This window comes from Salmo trutta, chromosome 35 (genome assembly GCF_901001165.1).
Source record: "Salmo trutta chromosome 35, fSalTru1.1, whole genome shotgun sequence".
Taxonomy (NCBI): Eukaryota; Metazoa; Chordata; class Actinopteri; order Salmoniformes; family Salmonidae; genus Salmo; species Salmo trutta.
Window position 1 is genome coordinate 9,255,218 of NC_042991.1, and position 19,320 is coordinate 9,274,537.

Consider the following 19,320-nt stretch of genomic DNA (forward strand, 5'->3'; position numbering starts at 1 on the left):
ACTGTATATATATATATATATATATATATATATATATATATATATATATATATATATATATATATATATATATATATATACTGCTCAAAAAAATAAAGGGAACACTTAAACAACACAACGTAACTCCAAGTCAATCACACTTCTGTGAAATCAAACTGTCCACTTAGGAAGCAACACTAATTGACAATACATTTCACATGCTGTTGTGCAAATGGAATAGACAATAGGTGGAAATTATAGGCAATTAGCAAGACACCCCCAATAAAGGAGTGGTTCTGCAGGTGGTGACCACAGACCACTTCTCAGTTCCTATGCTTCCTGGCTGATGTTTTGGTCAGTTTTGAATGCTGGCGGTGCTTTCACTCTAGTGGTAGCATGAGACAGAGTCTACTACCCACACAAGTGGCTCAGGTAGTGCAGCTCATCCAGGATTGCACATCAATGCGAGCTGTGGCAAGAAGGTTTGCTGTGTCTGTCAGCGTAGTGTCCAGAGCATTGAGGTGCTACCAGGAGACAGGCCAGTACATCAGGAGACGTGGAGGAGGCCGTAGGAGGGCAACAACCCAGCAGCAGGACCGCTACCTCCGCCTTTGTGCAAGGGGGAGCAGGAGGAGCACTGCCAGAGCCCTGCAAAATGACCTCCAGCAGGCCACAAATGTGCATGTGTCTGCTCAAACGGTCCGAAACAGACTCCATGAGGGTGGTATGAGGGCCCGACGTCCACAGGTGGGGGTTGTGCTTACAGCCCAACATCATGCAGGACGTTTGGCATTTGCCAGAGAACACCAAGATTGGCAAATTCGCCACTGGCGCCCTGTGCTCTTCACAGATGAAAGCCGGTTCACATTGAGCACATGTGACAGACGTGATAGAGACTGGAGACGCCGTGGAGAACGTTCTGCTGCCTGCAACATCCTCCAGCATGACCGGTTTGGCGGTGGGTCAGTCATGGTGTGGGGTGGCATTTCTTTGGGGGGCCGCACAGCCCTCCATGTGCTCGCCAGAGGTAGCCTGACTGCCATTAGGTACCAAGATGAGATCCTCAGACCCCTTGTGAGACCATATGCTGGTGCGGTTGGCCCTGGGTTCCTCCTAATGCAAGACAATGCTAGACCTCGTGTGGCTGGAGTGTGTCAGCAGTTCCTGCAAGAGGAAGGCATTGATGCTATGGACTAGCCCGCCCGTTCCCCAGACCTGAATCCAATTGAGCACATCTGGGACATCATGTCTCGCTCCATCCACCAACGCCACATTGCACCACAGACTGTCCAGGAGTTGGCGGATGCTTTAGTCCAGGTCTGGGAGGAGATCCCTCAGGAGACCATCCGCCACCTCATCAGGAGCATGCCCAGGCGTTGTAGGGAGGTCATACAGGCACGTGGAGGCCACACACACTACTGAGCCTCATTTTGACTTGTTTTAAGGACATTACATCAAAGTTGGATCAGCCTGTAGTGTGGTTTTCCACTTTAATTTTGAGTGTGACTCCAAATCCAGACCTCCATGGGTTGATAAATTGGATTTCCATTGATTATTTTTGTGTGATTTTGTTGTCAGCACATTCAACTATGTAAAGAAAAAAGTATTTAATAAGATTATGATGTGTTACTTTAGTGTTCCCTTTTTTTTTGAGCAGTGTATATATATATATATATATATATATATATATATATATATATGGGTTGCCTGTTTTGCATGTTATTTTGGCATTAGTAAGTGTCACATATCAGTTTGTAAACATTGTAAATAAAAAAAATCATTGAGTTAATAAAGCCGCATACAAACATGATGTCGTTTTTGCTTTCTTCAGTAAGGCAGCTCCAAAATGCAGGTGTTTCAGCCTAGCTCAGTGCTTTCTGTGGTGGAGGTGCAGCCAGCAGAGAATAGAGAGCGTAGGGTTTGGTAATGTTTTCTAGTTGCGCCATGATTGGCTCAGTGTTCTGTTACTCATGAGGATACTTCGTCACCACAAACTCTACAGGGAGAGCTCGAAAATTCAAGCCCCTTGGGTGCTGCTATAGAGTTAATTAGAATTGCCCATCCTAGAAGGCTAAAGGTCATAAAATGATGTTAAATCACGTTATATCTACCGTAGCTTTAATTGTATTGATCATGTCAACATCATACTTTCAAAATCTTGGCTAGCAAGCTAGCAGTTATCATCATGAATCAAGTCGACAAACTACTTGCAAATTCTTCTCAATCCTTTTCATCTGAAGAGAAATTATGAAGAGAAATTATAGATAAGACGTATTGGTGCTCATCGGCCATTGGACATGAACATTAGACAAGTTGAAAATCGCAAATTCAACAATGAATGGCTTGGAAGGAATCAGTCTAACTGAAAACATTGCAAAGCAATCAGTCTGGGTTTAAGGGTCTCTTTTCCAAGCTTAAAATTATAAACATTTAACATTGGACATACTGTCAATCCAGCATGACTTTTGCCACGTTCAAAACAACTGGAAACTCGGAACTGGGAAATCTCAGACTTTAGTGAGTTCAAGACAACTGGGAATTTGGAAAAAGAAATCGAGCTCCGACTGGGAAAATAAGTTTTGAATGGTCATCGAACTCAGAATTCGAAGTCAGGAACTCGGGCCTCTTTCTAGAGCTCCGACCTGAAGATTACTGACATCATGATTCAACATAGTTTTTTTCAGCTTTCCCAGTTGTCTTGAAAGCACCATAAATCTAGAGAATGGTAGACATTGATGACAGAAATTGCCCACAAAGTACCACCGTACCACCTTCCTGTTCAAGTGAGCACAGCACAACACGGTGAGTCCAAAAATGTATTGTATGCTGCTGCATAAATTATGTAATATGCCAGGAAGATATGTATAATGTAGCTAAGAAAGTAATACTAAGTGTATGTTGTGTAGTAAGCTGTTAGTAGCCCATGTGCCTCATCCTAAAAATGTGGTCCCTTTCCTCCTCATAACTTAGTCTACTGTTCTGACTTGGTGGTGCACATGTAGCCTATAGCCTGTTTTAGAGAAATGTCATCATTGAATATTATAAGAGCTTTCATTGTCTGCTTATATGCCCTATTTATTTATCCTATGGTTCTGACTTGATATACAGGCAGAATACTGTAAGAACGGCCCATGTTCTGAAATCTGACGCTGTACATTTCAAAAGAGCTGAACAAATAGTTATACTGACTACGTCCGTCCTAGCTCGCTCATTAACGTCTTAATTGAAATTACGGATGGCCTCTTATCCACTCATTGTCCTCTTATGCCATAGTTTGTACATCTCAATTGTCAGTCAAACCACATTTGTTTAAGCAAGTCAGCCAAATTTTTTTAAAAGGCAGTAAATGAAGATGAATTAACTGTTTCTCTACCAGACAAGGCTCCGCTGATAGCCTGGTGTAGCAGTGGTAAGGATTCACTCCATGGTGCTAAAAAGAAAGTTCTGCTGTTGGGACAGCTTTATGTAGGTCCTAACAGTTTGTGTGCACTGTTTGTCACCGTTGTAGTGCAATTAAAGCTATTTTTTGTGTTGTGTTGTGTAGTGGCTTTGCTGGCATGCATCTTAAAAATATTTGGGGAGTTTGCCCCACCAAGATTTACATGCTAAAATCGCCGCTGCTAATAATGAAAGAAAATCATTGTAATTTTGTAATGAAAGAAAATCATTGTAAAGTTAGTGTGGTTGAGGTGGGAAAATTATTGTTGTCCATTTAAGTGATAATACCCGAGAAGCCGGTGTTTGGAGGACTTATTGTCTCGGGCCGGCAAAACGTGCCAATATATCCACCAAACACAGGCTTCTCGGGCATTATCACTTTTATACAACAGGTTACCAACATAATTAAATAATGATTGACATATTATAATTAAAAACGTTATTTAGATGAATTTATTCATACTATTTCATCCTTCCACTAGATATAGTCCCGAAACAAATCTAGGGTTGCTAGCCAAGCCGGCTGGTTATTCGTTCTATTGGTTCGGTTGCCAGAGATGCGACCGAGTCTTTCAGTCTTTTTGTTCTGTATTTACGGACGCGACCCAGTCGTTCGTTCTAAATGTTCCATTGCCATACTGGCTGGCAAAATTCTTATCCCTTGCTTGCTAGCTAGCCAACTACGGCTAACTTAGAGTTACGTCAAACAGCGCAGACAGAATAACAGCAGCAGCTGCATTTGTTTAAGCTGTTTTTTAGTGACATTTCTTTGCATACATCTATAACAATGAGCTGATGAGGCACTATTTCACCTGCCATAGAAAATGTGCTCTCTTGTTAGAACACTTTTCAGAGGAACTAGCCAACAACACAGAGCTCTAACACTTCAAACTGAAGCTGGAAAGACTGTTTCGTTTTACCTTTTTTCAATTGACATCCATAAATATCCATAAAAAATGATGCCAGCTGATTCATGATTTCGACTGGCTGAGAAACGCTTCCTGCCTCTCTCGTCCCGACTCCTACACGTTCATTACTATGGGACAGTTTGAAATGTAATATTTAAACAATGTTGCAAATGTCGGAGAGACAGACAGCAAGGTTTATACAAATCTCTGCTGTTGAAAACTAAATGTTAGTGTAAAAGAAATGTGAGATAATGTCTTGACGCGTTTTATAGTGGAGAGCTGATGATACAGTGGATTACGCAGTCAGATGGAACAGAGTAAATAGGTATTTTAACGTCATAGATTTAGCCGGTGCTAATTTGTGGAATAGACACCGCCTGGAATGCGATTTTAACCAATCATCATTCAGTATTGAAAACTTAAATGGAAAGCTACTGAGGATGGTAGCGGACTATATTGCCACTCCTATTTGTCATATTTTTAATCTGACCTGGAGGGAAGCCAAAGTCATTCCGTTACCCAAAAATGGTAAAGCACCCTTTACTGGTTATAACAGCTGACCAATCAGCTTGCTGTCGACTCTTTGCAAACTTTTGGGGGAAAATGGTGTTTGACCAAATACAATGCTATTTTTTTGTTAACAAATGAACAATTAACAAAATGTACTGCACTGACACAAATTACTGATGATTGGTTGAAAGAAATTGATAATAAGAAATTTGTGGGAGCTGTACTGTTAGATTTCAGTGCAGCCTTTGATATTATTTACTATAACCTGTTGTTGAAAAACCATATGTTGTATGGCTTTTTAAGCTCTGCAATATAGTAAAGAGATGATTCAAATTCCGTATCAATTCAAATAGTTTTCGAAAAGTTTACTCTTTCCTGAAGAAAATATACTCCATTGTCAGGTCAGTTAAAAGTGTGTGGGCCTAACAAAATAACACAGAATATAACCTATAATGATTGTCATGCCAGAGGTGTCATGCCCATAGGGGTCACAAGGGCACGTGCCTCCTCAGATTTGTCCTTTTACATTTTATTTATTTAGTAATAACTAAACTTGATTTTTTAGCCCACGTTTTATCACAATTATTTATAACGAGATCTATCAGCTGTATTTTGTGGAGGGAGCACACTGACTGGACCAGACAAAGAATACCCCCCCATTCTTCCTAGTAAGTGGTTCCTTCCAAGGTGCACCACGGAGCAAAGACATGCTAGGTAGGATGCGAGATACTCTAGTGCGTGCAGATATTATCATCAGTGGAGGAGGAGAGAGAGTGTCGAGTGACACACACATGGGGGTTTGATTTGATTTTAGCTGCAGGTGATGGGCAGGACTCGCTGGAGGTATATGTGTAAATTCATTTGATCAAGCTACCGTATGTATGTACCCTATTGATTCCTTCTTGCATAAATAAAATGAATACATTTTGTTGTTTCTCTGTAATACTAGCCACCTAGCTAGCTAGCTAGCCAGCCAGCCAGCTGGATAGGTTCCCAATCTCCCAACATCTTAACTAGCTACCAAGCCATTTCAGGCTATCAATCAAGTTAATCAAGTTGTCTAACCATCTTAGCTGGCATGTTTTAACTATTGGATCATGATACTGTATACCAGTGTGGCAGTTGTACTAAACTCTTAAGGCATAAAAGTTCTTAAATAATCAATGTGCATCATCAATTCAATTGAACAGGTAAACCTTAGGCATAATGATTATGGCTCTAGATCACAGGAAAAGGCTGTTTCAGGTGTTTGACTACCCCCCTCAATCCTCACATACTTTGTGCCCCCTCTAAAATAATGAGTACATAATGCCACTGGGACTCATGCTCACAGAGAACTGTATGTGAGAGTAATCAGGAAGCTATTTATGGTTGCGTGAGGTAATGTGTTGTTTAAGTCACACTGCTCTTCTCATAAAGCACAGACTATTTTTTTTACAACATTTCTTAGGAACAAAGTTAGAAAAAAGTAGAATTAAACAAAATACAAAAAAGGTGACTATGAATAATAATAACAATAATAAAGCAACATTAATAAGCAAACACTGTAGTTACTGTATAACAAAAATGGCAACAGTTCAAACACAAAATGCTAATTCAAAAACAGTATGACGAACAGGAAACAAATAATTTTACCAATTATATAATTAGTCATAGTCAATCATGCATTTTTATTTTCACAAATGTATTGACAGATTGCAAATATTATTATCATATATTATATCATTATTAATCTTCAACAAATCAACCAATCCTAATTAGAATATAATTTAGTACATTTTATTGTTGTTGGAATAACGTTTTCAGTAATTACTGTAAAATGTAAGATTTCAGAGGAAGTTATAGAACCAACACATGTATTTAATATTTTTCTCCGTTGCAACCTAACACACTTTCTTAGAATAAACCTGTTCTCCTCTCATTAGAAGAGACAGAAAAAGGGAAAAACTCTAGCTTTCAGAGTCCTAATCCATAATCCCTTTCCATGCTCAATCCTCACCCTCTAATTCACTCAGTAGATTCTGCCCTGGCAGGCTGCCATGAACTACTGCTCAGGGTTCAAGTCAGTAGGAGCAACATCACTTGGATCTGATTGGTTCTCCCCTTCCGTCACAAGACCCTTGACCATCCTATGAAACAACAGGAAAAGAATAGGCTTCAGTGCATGGGTGGATTATGTGGGGTAGCGGGCCAGGTAGCTGAGAGATGCAGTGGGGAAGGAGATCTAATCTACTCAGGTTTATGCCAAAAGGTGGTTTTCAGGTTAAATCTGGAGCCAGTAGGTAGGGTGAGTGGGTGGGTTAAAAAACTGATGCTTCACAAGTCCTCAACTGGCAGATTAATTAAATAGTACCCACAAAACACCAGTCTCAACGTCAACAGTGAAGAGGCAACTCCGGGATGCTGGCCTTCTAGGCAGAGTTCCTCTGTCCAGTGTCGGTGTTCTTTTGCCCATCTTAATATTTTATTTTTATTGGCCAGTCTGAGACATGGATTTTTCTTTGCAACTCTGCCTAGAAGGCCAGGATCCCGGAGTCGCCTCTTCACTGTTGAAATTGAGACTGGTGTTTTGCGGGTACTATTTAATAAAGCTGCCAGTTGAGGACTTGTGAAGCGTCTGTTTCTCAAACTAGACACTCTATTGTACTTGTCCTCTTGCTCAGTTGTGCACCGGGGCCTCCCACTCCTCTTTCTATTCTGCTTAGATCTTCAGTTTCTTGGCAATTTCTCGCATGGAATAGCCTTCATTTCTCAGAACAAGAATAGACTGGCGAGTTTCAGAAGAAAGTTCTTTGTTTCTGGCCATTTTGAGCCTGTAATCGAACCCACAAATGCTAATACTCCAGATATCAACTAGTCTAAAGAAGGGCAGTTTTATTGCTTCTTTAATCAGAACAACAGTTTTCAGCTGTGCTAACATCATTGCAAATCGGTTTTCAAATGATCAATTAGCGTTTTAAAATGACAAACTCAACATGCGCAAGATGATGCACGAGGACGCCTCCCGGAGCCGGTTTGATCATCACGTAAGGTGCACTGAACTTTTAGCTAGACCCAGGGAGTAAAGGGAGACACTCACCTCTCACTGTTATTGGTGATATTTGACTCACTTCCTCCAGTCCTGGCCTGTGATGTGCCTGGGACAAGGGACTCGTCTCGTTGTGTCATCAGGCTGGGTCTCTGATCAGACTGGCTGCGCCTACTGACAGTCTGGGACCCTCGAGTGGACAGCCTTCCCCGGGAGGGCTCACCATAGGGCCTGGGTAGCGTAGAGCTACAGGAGAGGGTCCAGATCTGGGAGTTCGATTGGCTATTTTGACAGAACACCGATCGGGCATCATTGAAGGACACTGAGGGCGACATGTCTTCTTCACCACTCTTCTCTGTGTTCAATCTCAGGACCCGGGGTGAAGATGGATGTGAAGGTGGATTAGGCTGTGCGAAAGCAGGGGGGATTGGTAGTTCTTGGTGCGTAGAGGGACAAGAGTGTGGTAGGCGAACTCTGGAGACTGTTGGGATGGTTGGTGGCATGCTGGTGGGGTAATACTCCCCCTCATAGTGGTTGCTGCTTCCTTGCCTGAGGCTCACCCCAGCTCTAAGGGGTCCTCGGACCCCCTGATCAGGTCTCGTAGGAGGGGATTCAGCTGCATTGCGCAGGTGGATGATCTTGCAGGCCTGGCTGTATAGCGATGTGGCCTGCACGCTCTTTTGGTTGACCTCAGAGGCTGGCTGATGATCTCCCCTCACCACGGTATCCTGCCTGATTGGTCCGACACTGCCACGGTTGGGCAGAACCGTCATGGTCTGCAACGAGGCCCTCAGGCGCTGACAGGTGGTGCTTGTTTGGCGTGGCACAGGGTGGCCTCTACCGGTGATGTCCTCCTCTTCCCCGTCCTGATCACCCGGGTTCTCCTCGTTGCTCTCATAGGAGTTGTCCATCAGGACCTCAGGGGGAGGTGGGGGCAGGTAGTCCACATCTAGGTCCTCCCTGCCTTCCACTGGCCAGAGAGGACCTGGAGTTCCACTCCTCCTAGACCCCCTAAGGTGTGCACTAGTGAGACTTTGGACTTTTCTAACATCCGTCCCACCACTGAATGTGTTTATGAGTCTTTTGACAGAGTTGCGGCCAGGGGGTTGTGGTGCTATCGCTGGTAGAGAAGTTGGTGCTTGGTTTGCCTTCGCGGACCCTTTGAGTTCATATCTATAAACCTTCCTCCTTCCTGAAGAGTGTCTTCTCAGAGTGTTGTCTCCCATCCGCTGGTCCAGGTCTTTCTGTTGCAGCTCCTGAACATTGAAAGATTCTATGGACTGTGAGTGTGGCGGTATCACTAGCCTGCCCAAGGGGGCAGCTGTCTGGTGTTGTTTGGGTGGCTGCCTCTCACTGCGCTTGGGGGTCTGAATGGGGTCTGATGAGGAAGAGTTGGACCACACCCTCCCTGACCTCTCTTCCTCTTCATCCTCCTCGTCTTCATCATCATCATCCACTTCCTCATTTTCTTTCTCCTCCTCACCTTTTTTTAGGCATACCTTGTCAGGTGAATGGCTTGGGGGTGTGGGGCGAGCACTGCTATTGGACCCAGAACTCCCCCGTTGGCGACAGTGGTGCTCTGATCCCATCAGCGACTCGTTCTCTCCCCCAATGCCGCTGTCCTCGCTGTGAAGAGACAAGTCATCAAGGTTGCACTTGGCGGCTGCCTCCACGCGTGCCAGCACCTGGCTCAGACGCTCCTCTACCGCTCGCTTGGCCTGCAGCCTCTCGCCTAGTAGTTTAGATAGCGAGGCGAAGTAGTCTGCCGCATCTTCCAGTGCAGTGTCTCCCAGGCCTTGGACCAAGCTCCCCACCAGCTTAAACTTTTCAGTGGAATGCTGGAGCAGCTGCTGCAGCACGTCTGGCGGGGGTTCTGATGGGTCAGCACTGGGCTTGGCAGGGATGGGAGCTGGGGCCCTTGTCTCGGAGGGCCAGGCCATGTGGTTGCCATGCTCTTTCAGCATCAGCTCGCCATCATCAGCCATCTCCTCTAGGGCCTGGTTGACCTCCTCGAAGCGCATTACAATGACTGTCATCATGGGCTGCAGGGAGAGCTGGGTCTGGGCGACCTGGTCCAGCATCTCCAGCAGGGTCTCACACTTGGAGATGTTGGGGTTCAGGTATTTGTAGGCGGCCTGGTGAGCTCTTACCATGTGCATGGAGAGGTCCACCTTCCCCTGCATGATGGAAGTATTTATCTCCTTTTCTTTTCGGTGACCCTGTTTGACACCCTTACTTTTCCTTCGCTTCTCTACCTTTTTCGCCTGCTTTTCCGGTAATTTCTCACTCTCTATGTCTCTCACCTGAGACGTCATTTTGACCTCAATTTCAGAGATGGCCCCTGGGTTTGACACAACGGCTGTGTTGGGGGCCATGTCAGCCACTTTGCCCAGAGGGGCCATAGGATTCACCTCTGATAATGAGAATTCCTCTAATTCTTTGTCAATATCCATATTGTCAATATCTTGGTTTTCTCCCTCAACAGGCTTGATGTCACCCAACTTTGGTGGTCCTGGCAGCGGAGCCTTGTGGATCCCATCTGCGACCTCTGGGAAATGCTGACCCTTAGATGGGGAACAGCCCATTTTTACACCCAGATGTCGAAAAAAAAAAATGGATTGAAGTTCTCCGTTTACGATGTAATTTCAATGAAGAGATACAGAACCAAATCTTTAGCCTAGTACGTGTGGATAGTCTTGCTCATCCATTGGTGCGTATGTCTGATTGCCTTTGAAAACTTGTGTGTTCAGCAGGGTGTGTATCTTACGAAATCTCAATAACAATTCAGCCTCTCAATCAATCTTCTTTACTGGCTTCTTCAATAGATGGATCATACCGAATATCTATCATTTTAACTTTCTTCTGGGTTTCGTGGATGTGCAGTCTGGCTGAGGCTTCTGGAAGCTATGCAGTCCACCCAACGAAACAGAGCTAGAGAGACTGAGGAGCTAAAAGGATCAAATAGGATTGGAGGACTCATGCACACAGATGGTCATATTAAGTGAATGATGCACGCACGCACGCACACAAATGCACATAATACTAAGCCCATCAAGATAATCGGGGCCCAATTTGTCAGGTGTCTTTTTTAGCCTCTTCCACCGTATGTCCAATGAATGTTTACAGGCAACAGGAAACAGTGGAGTTAAGATACGGGTAAAATCAGAGACAGGAACCTGCCCATGTTCCTTAGTTGAGTTACTTTGTTTTGTTTCCCTACTATCCAACTATTCTTGTTCACAGACACATACCACGCTCTCCTCCTTGTGTCCTGTAAAGTTTCCCTCGTCTTATGTTTCTTAATGTTCCGACATATATTATTTACTGAATTGAAAAACTGATATAAAATCATCCAAAAGTTCTAAGTTAATTTTGATAATAAATCAAACCAAATGATCAAACCAAGAGTCCATACTGAATTGCAATACATACAAGTTTAAATATAGTTGTAATTGATCAGCAGACACCAGAAGTCATAAAATACAGGGTACATTGAGATGTTATGTTTATAGTTTCACTAACACCTCTGATAATCTTCTTTCTGAGCAAAGTGACATCAGGGAGCGTGCTTTGCGAGAATTGAAACCCCCCTTGCTCCAAAGCTGAACATTTCCCAGTGAGGTATATTTTATAACCTTGAATTCCTCTTCTGGTGTGTGCCTGTCAAGTTTCCCAGAAGAGACACATGATTGAGATTATGATACTCCACACAGACGGAAATGAATGAACCACAACAGGGATCTTTCTGCTAAATTAGACATACTGTACTTTCTCAGTGCCTAATCTACTCATACCAAAGACTACATAAAACCTGTTTGCTCTGCTTGGATCATATACATTTATACATATTGTATGTCACAGCTTCTGTCGTACATTGGACAGGTCATACTTGTGGGCATACATCAGGGCTAAAATAGGAATCCAGGGTAATCTTGCCCAGTCTGAGCCCATAGCCAACTGTCTCAACGCAGTTAGTATTCCACTGTAATCCCTGCCACGCCTGGTTAGTCAGGTGCACAGACACATGTAGGCTACCAGGAAATCACCTCCCACTGGGCACAAACTGCTTTAATCAACATTGTCTCAGCGTCATTGCTCGATGTATTTTGTGATGTGGAATCTAGGTGGAAAATACATTGGATTTGTTGTTTTGATGCTGGCATTTCAACCACAGGATTATGTCATCATGGTAACCAAATTTCAACATAGACAAACCTTGTATAAAATATGTTGAATTTCTACCTTTAAAACAATGTCAGATCTTCAACATTATATCCACTATCAGAAAACAAACTATAGGCTGGGCAGCTCCTCCTACTGAAGAATGTATCTATCTACAGCTACCCTTTGGTTTCCCATCCAGGTTTTTAACCCAGTACATCCCTGCTTCGCTATGATATTTGTCACTGACTATTACCAATGTGCTATCGTGAAAATGATTGTTGAGAGGTCTCCATTTCAACTAAATAGATTCACTGTTGCTATCGAAGTCATTCCAAAGGATATGTTTAACAGAGCAAATTAAATGTAACCATACTTTAATCACTCATACTGTATATCATCAATGATGCTATTTAGGCCTATATAGCATTTGCAAAGTCATCAACAGCTATTGTTTCAATTATCCCAGAATTAAACTAAAATACAATACAACAGGCCTAAGGTTTCAAGATCTGGTTGATTTCAAAATGTATATTTAGTGATACTGAATTGTGTTTGGTTGTCAACGCAACCACAAATCTAAGTGAAAGAATAGGACTAAATCAAATCAAACTTTATTTAAAGTGCATTTAAAGTTTGATTTGATTTAATCCTATTCTTTAATTTAGATTTTTGGTTGAGATGAAGATGTGAATCCAACATATCAATTAATAATTAGACAAATTGGAATTAAAGCCAGACTAAGTCAGTGGAGACAAGCACAAAGATAGGTAAAACAGATTAGGGTGTGACAGTAAGAAGACGGAAAATGTAGGAACCCCCCTTTTTGACACCCGAGCCTTACTAGCGTGCCGCTGAAAGGCCAAAACAACATTCTTCCGAAGGAGGGCTCATTCCGACAGAGAAACGGCGAACGACATTAACACGTAAATACATTCATGATTTCTTATTCCAAACGGGTGGTGTTCGTGTGCAAGGTATATGATTAATGTGAGGACAGTTCTAGAATGTATCCACAATAAGTGTCCTTTCTCTCTCTCTCTCTCTCTCCTCCCCACCCCTCTTCATTTGTTGTGTATAAGCTGCCATATTTTGTCAGTCCACTAGCGACCTTTCTTCATGTATTATGTGTGTATGTTATCCTGTTTTGTACATTTTAATTAGCTAGTAAATAAATAATCAAACAAATTGGTGTGTTACTGAATCATGAGTAAGGTTGGGTTTTTTGCAGATGCATGAGGTTACGAATTAGGATATGATTAGAGGTAATGATTATAGATGAAATAGGTAAAGACCTTATAGAGTTTAATACGGGAGATGGTAACTCTCTAAACAACTTCTTCTTCTTGGATTAAATAAGTAACAGTCATCAGATTAATGAATGTAAAGTCACGACAGCTGTCTGTACCTCTCTGTTAGGGGAGCAGATGGAGCTTCGCCTGTGAAAGGTCTGTTGTTGCCACTTGCCTTGTATATTTTCATTAACCGCCATCACTTCCTCCTTATGGCAGAATTGATGATTTATGTTGATTAGCCTATTTGTGTTATTCTCTTAGCCTCTTAGCATGGCTCCATCAACCCATAAAAAGTAACTGAAATAGCATTGTTCTTCTACATAGAATGAGTTGTATGCTGATATTGTAACTCCACCACTGCTTATATGATGCCTTTATTTAACTTAGAGGCAGATAGGCACTGTTGTCTTCTGGGAACTATAGTAGCTATTACTGTATGTGCTCCGATCAGGACATGCAGTCAAATTGAAGTTGGGGCGACATAAAGACCACCTCCGACCCTGTTGGGGTGACTGGGCCCAATGGCCCTGTCTACAGTTGAGGTGGAGCTACGAGGGGTGTCAGACCCTTGAGGGAGGTTATGGCCTTCTGATCTCAGTGCCGACTCCAGAGTCTGTGGAAGTAGCATCTAACTTCCCTCCCTCAAACCCAGTGCAGAGTAGGCCTACCACATAGCCCCTGGGGAGGAAGTGGTAGAAGATGATGCCATAGCTCGAGACTAGAATAGAAGTGGCCTGGAGGGTGGCGCTCTGTTCATGCCTGAAGATATAGATGGGGATGAAACACACCCACACAAGAGGTACATTAGTATGCTAAAGCTAATGTAGCCTGTTTCGCTGAACTCTGTGGGACTTTTCTGCATTCGAAGGCGAAGAGGAAGTGGACCAAGGCAAGCAGGGCTTTGTAGGTCACCATAATACCCAAACCTATGAACTTGGGGCCCACATCACACTGGTGTTGGATCTGCATACTCTGTGGGGATGTTGCGTTGCCTACCTTGGGAGAGTCAACGATCAGCAAGAGGGTGCAAATTACCCCCTGGACAGCAGTGACGAGTGATGATTACTGGAGGCTTGTAATGAAGGCGGTCCTGTTTCTCTCGATCGAAGGCGAGAGAGGCCAGAAACGTGCGAAAGGCCTTGACTAGAACGCAGGAGACACAGTGTGAAGCCCAAGCCGTACATGGTCTGGCGAGCTCGACTGAGTTGGAGGCTCGGTTTGCCTATGAAACAAATAACGCTCGCAAAACTTACTGGTAGCACAGCCGACACAGAACATTTTAACTTCAGCTCTTTTCATGTGCAGATATTCTTTGTGCACTAAGAAAATAATAAAGATGATAAACAGTAGCACCACCTCAAACATTTGCCGAAGCCACCAGGGCAATTGGATGACCGTCGTTCCACCTGGCTTGCAATGGGTCCACCCCTTAAGGGACCAAGTGCCATTTGAACACTTGCAAGAGTCGTGCTGATCTATGAGAACCAGGGAAACATGGTAAGATATTATACTTGCCACTGTTGGGATACATTTTCATATTCAGGTGTGAAGTGCATAAAAGTGATATGAGATTCGACAACATACAGGCAAATAATATAACAGGTTTAATAGAAGCATTGGAGCAATAGAGTACATAGGACAAAATTAACTAAAGAAGAAACGTCTTGACGCAAGACTTACCCCTGGTAGTGAAGGTCCCTTCTACCCATGGGGTGCAGTTGTAGCAGCAGGACACATTGAAAACTTTCTTCACAAAACTGGCAAAAATTTGGAAAATGTGGAATAAAACTTAAATTTTTTCTCCTGATATGTGGTATCTCCCCCTTACTTTGAATGTTCTCCATCTTTTCCCCACATGATCAAATCACAACCATCCACGGTAGCCTAGTGGTTAGAGCATTGGGCCAGTAACTGAAAGGTTGCTGGATTGAATCCCTTAGCTGGCAAGGTCAAAATCTGTTGTTCTGCTTCTGAGCAAGGCAGTTGACCCACTGTTCCCTGGGCACTGAAGATGTTGATTAAGACAGTCCCCCACACCTATCTGATTCAGAGGGGTTGGGTTAAATGTAAAAGACACATTTCAGTTGAAGGCATTCAGTTGTACAACTGACTAGGTATCACGTTTGTCGAAGGAGTAGCCTGTGAGAAAGACCCGATCGTGATGGAGAGCCATGTGAGTGAGAGCGCAGCACTCACAGAGAAGGGCACAATGCGGCACTCCGGGCCAAGGACACTGGCCGCAAAAGGCATACACATTTTTTATGGCGCATTACGGCCACACAAAGGGGATGCCGCCATTAAATTTGAGACATTATCAAGTGCTTGTCAAATTGTGAACGAGAAGTGTGTACAGCCTGTCCAAAAAACAAAGCAGATCTCATGTCTTTCAAGCGACTTTTTTCAAATCATCATTTAGAGTCGCATCATGCAGCCTTACAAAGTATTAAAAATCCAAACGCATAGCCAAATGTTTGTAGAACATCTAAAGTTACATTAATAACTCTAAATGAAGCATATAGGAGTACCTATTTCGTCGTTAACTGTTCAACACATAATCACTTCCTCAAATTGTTTAGAGAAAATAACCTTTCTATTTTATTCAGCTTTGTTCAATTCTATTCTTCATACTATAAAATAATATTAAATAATGCCACAGAATTCTAAGCAAATCTTGTCTGCTAAATGAACTATTGTAGCCCACAGCCATTTGGCATAGCCACATCTGGACAACTCAGAGTATGTTATTCTGTTCTTCTAAAATAGACTACATTTTCTTCATATCATGCTTCTTTAGACCTGTCTAAAATAAATATTAGATTTATTTTGAAGGTGTAGGCTATATTACATGCATTTATAAGATTTTTTTTTAAATGTACATGTTCCAAAGGTCTGCATCAGTGGCTTGTGGAAGCCAGGAGATGCTAAATGTGCTTAGGTTAATTAACGTCAATCACCTTGAGACCGACAGTTATTTGCTTCACAATCACCGGCTGACTACATTTTGTGACCGCCACAGCCCTAGTGGCTGCATCATGTTATGTACATGTTTTTGGATAGTTTTTCAGCATAGAAAATACATGGAATTGTAACGGCTGTCGGGGGAGAGAGTAGACCAAGGCGCAGCGGAGTTAGTGTTCATCATGATTTTAATGGAATTTAATAACAGAAAGAACACTATACAAAAATAAGAAAAACCGACAGCCAAACAGTCCTGTCAGGTGCAAAACACTCAACAGAAACAGAAACAATTACCCACAAAACCCAAAGGAAAACCATGCTCCTTATGTGTGACTCCCAATCAGCAACAACGAACTTCAGCTGTGCCTGATTGGGAGCCACACACGGCCCAAAACAAAGAAATACAAAAAATCTAGAAAACGAACATAGAACGCCCACCCAATGTAACACCCTGGCCTAACCAAAATAAAGAACAAAAAACCCCTCTCTATGGCCAGGGCGTTACAGGAATGGAGCTAAGCACAGGCAAAATCCTAGAGGAAAACATGGTTCAGTCTGATTTCCACCAGATCTATGATCAACAACCAATTTGACAGAGTTTGAAGAATTTTATAAAGAATAATACAATATTTGGCAAATGTTGCACAATCCAGGGGTGGAAAGCTCTTAGAGACTTACCCAGAAAGACTCGCAGCAGTAATCGCTGTCAAAGGTGCTTCTACAAAGTATTGACTCAGTGGTGTGAATACTTATGTAAATTAGATACTTCTGTATTTCATTTTCAATAAATTAGCAAACATTTCTAAATCCTTTTTTTCTCTCACTTTGTCATTATGGGGTATTGTGTGTAGATGGGGTATTGTGTGATTCAGTCTGTAACACAAGAACATGTGTAATAAGTGAAGGGGTGTAAATACTTTCTTGTTACAGTAAGTCCTGAATAAAGTGGTGTGAAGTATACCTAGCGGCGAAAAAAATGCACACCAATTTAGGTGAGGTGCTGGCTAGCGGACTAGATCACTTGAAAAATTAAAGGAGATACACTGATCTTTGCAGGAAACCTACTGAGCGTAACAGTTTGTTGAGGGCTGATAGTTGTCACCCGCTTCCCTTGAAAAACAGTTTGCCCTACAGCCAATTCTGTCGAATCAAAAGAATTTGCAAAAAACAATCAGATTTCGACAGATATGGCTGAGACACAAAGAAAATTCAAGGAGAGGGTGTACAAAACTGGTCAGATTAATACTACCATTGAGAAAATTCAAAACAAACTGAGACATGATCTTTTCATGGACAGTCTCGCAAAAAGAAGCATTCTTGCGTTCTAACTACCCACTATTCAAAGTGCTCTGAACAAATTATGGGAATCATTCACAAACATTGGCACATTCTAAGCTCCGATGACAGTATCGGTAATGTGTTTTCGGACCCTCCCTTGATCGTATTCTCGCAGGGCAGAAATCTCAGAGATCAATTGGTAAACTCTGATTTACCACCCCAAGATATCTCTGCACAACGTCTATTTGCTCAATGCAATGGCACTTATAAATGTAGATCCTTTAAACACCCTCAAACAGGGAAACAGACCCCAATCAAAGGTGTTATTACGTGCTCCACTAAGGCAGTTATTCATCTTATAACTTGTCCTTGTGGTAAAAATTGTGGGTAAAACAAAGTGTGAATTAAAATTATGAATCTCGGAGCATCGTAGCACCATTGTAACAATGTACGCTGAGAGTCGGGAAGCAAGTTCAGGGAGTGAATACACAAGAAACACAAACAGCGCACCGACATTTAACAGGAACAGAAATAATAACGCCTGGGGAAGTGTTTTATTAAAACACTCACTCCCTGTACTTGCTTCCCGACTCTCAGTGCACTCGTTACAGAATAACACCTCACCTAAGGAAGCAGCAGGAAGTGTTCTTTGTTTTTTTTTTGTGTCAGTGTAAATGACGTCGGGTCCAGGAGCCGCTACAGGCTCTCATGCCTCAGCCAGATCACCAGGCTCTAATGCCTCCGCCGGAGCTCGTGCTTGCATGCCTCAGCCGGTCTTTCAGGTTCCCTTGCCCCAGCCGGCTCGAAGGCTTCGCCCCAATTTTCGGCATCCTACAGCTGGAGCCACGCGTCGGGGAGGGGGTACTGTTTATTGTTTTATTTATTAAAACACTCACTCCCTCTACTTGCTTCCTGACTCTCAGCACACTCGTTACATTTACCCTGCCTTCATGTATATATACCTCTGCACATTGATCTTGGTGCAGGTACTCCCTGTATAAAGCTCCACTCTTGTGTTACAACAGTTTTTTTTTAACAATTGCTAACAAAAGTTTACCTATACTTAAGATACTTTTTCTTAACACAGCAACACACCTACATCACACAATTAGCCAAATAGTACATTTTGTGGAAACCACTTTTTTTTTCATTACAGTTGAAGTCGGAAGTTTACATACACTTAGGTTGGAGTCATTAAAACTCGTTTTTCAACCACTCCACAAATGTCTTGTTTTAACAAACTATAGTTTTGGCAAGTTGGTTAGGACATCTACTTTGTGCATGACACAAGTAATTTTTCCAAGAATTGTTTACAGACAGATTATTTCACTTATAATTCACTGCATCACAATTCCAGTGGGTCAGAAGTTTACATACACTAAGTTGACTGTGCTTTTAAACAGCTTGGAAAATCCAGAAAATGATGTCATGGCTTTAGAAGCTTCTGATAGGCTAATTGACATCATTTGAGTCAATTGGAGGTGTACATGTGGATGTATTTCAAGGCCTACCTTCAATCTCAGTGCCTCTGTTTGACATCATGGGAAAATCTAAATAAATCAGCCAAGACCTCAGACCTCCACATGTCTGGTTCATCCTTGGGAGCAATTTCCAAATGCCTGAATGTACCACGTTCATCTGTACAAACAATAGTACGCAGGTATAAGCACCATGGGGCCACGCAGCCGTCATACTGCTCAGGAAGGAGACGCGTTGTCTCCTAGAGATGAACGTACTTTGGTGTGAAAATGCAAATAATTCCCAG

At 42.6% G+C, this 19,320-nt stretch overlaps 1 protein-coding gene across 1 annotated transcript; it reads right to left on the reverse strand.

Annotated features, from left to right (window-relative positions):
• Positions 1-6,495: 6,495 nt before the first annotated feature.
• LOC115175218 (uncharacterized) lies at positions 6,496-8,955 on the reverse strand. The gene is made up of 2 exons (XM_029734464.1): positions 7,915-8,955; positions 6,496-6,964 (listed from the first exon to the last, which is right to left on the reverse strand). The coding sequence occupies exons 1-2, from the start codon at positions 8,772-8,774 to the stop codon at positions 6,880-6,882; spliced, it is 945 nt and encodes a 314-aa protein (XP_029590324.1). The 5' UTR covers positions 8,775-8,955; the 3' UTR covers positions 6,496-6,879.
• Positions 8,956-19,320: the final 10,365 nt, after the last annotated feature.

Excerpts from the sequence above, each read along its gene's own strand:
- LOC115175218 (XM_029734464.1), bottom strand. The coding sequence starts at position 8,774 with ATGGACAACTCCTATGAGAGCAACGAGGAGAACCCGGGTGATCAGGAC. Across the intron at positions 6,965-7,914 it reads ATCACCAATAACAGTGAGAG|GATGGTCAAGGGTCTTGTGA; the intron begins GTGAGTGTCTCC and ends GTTGTTTCATAG.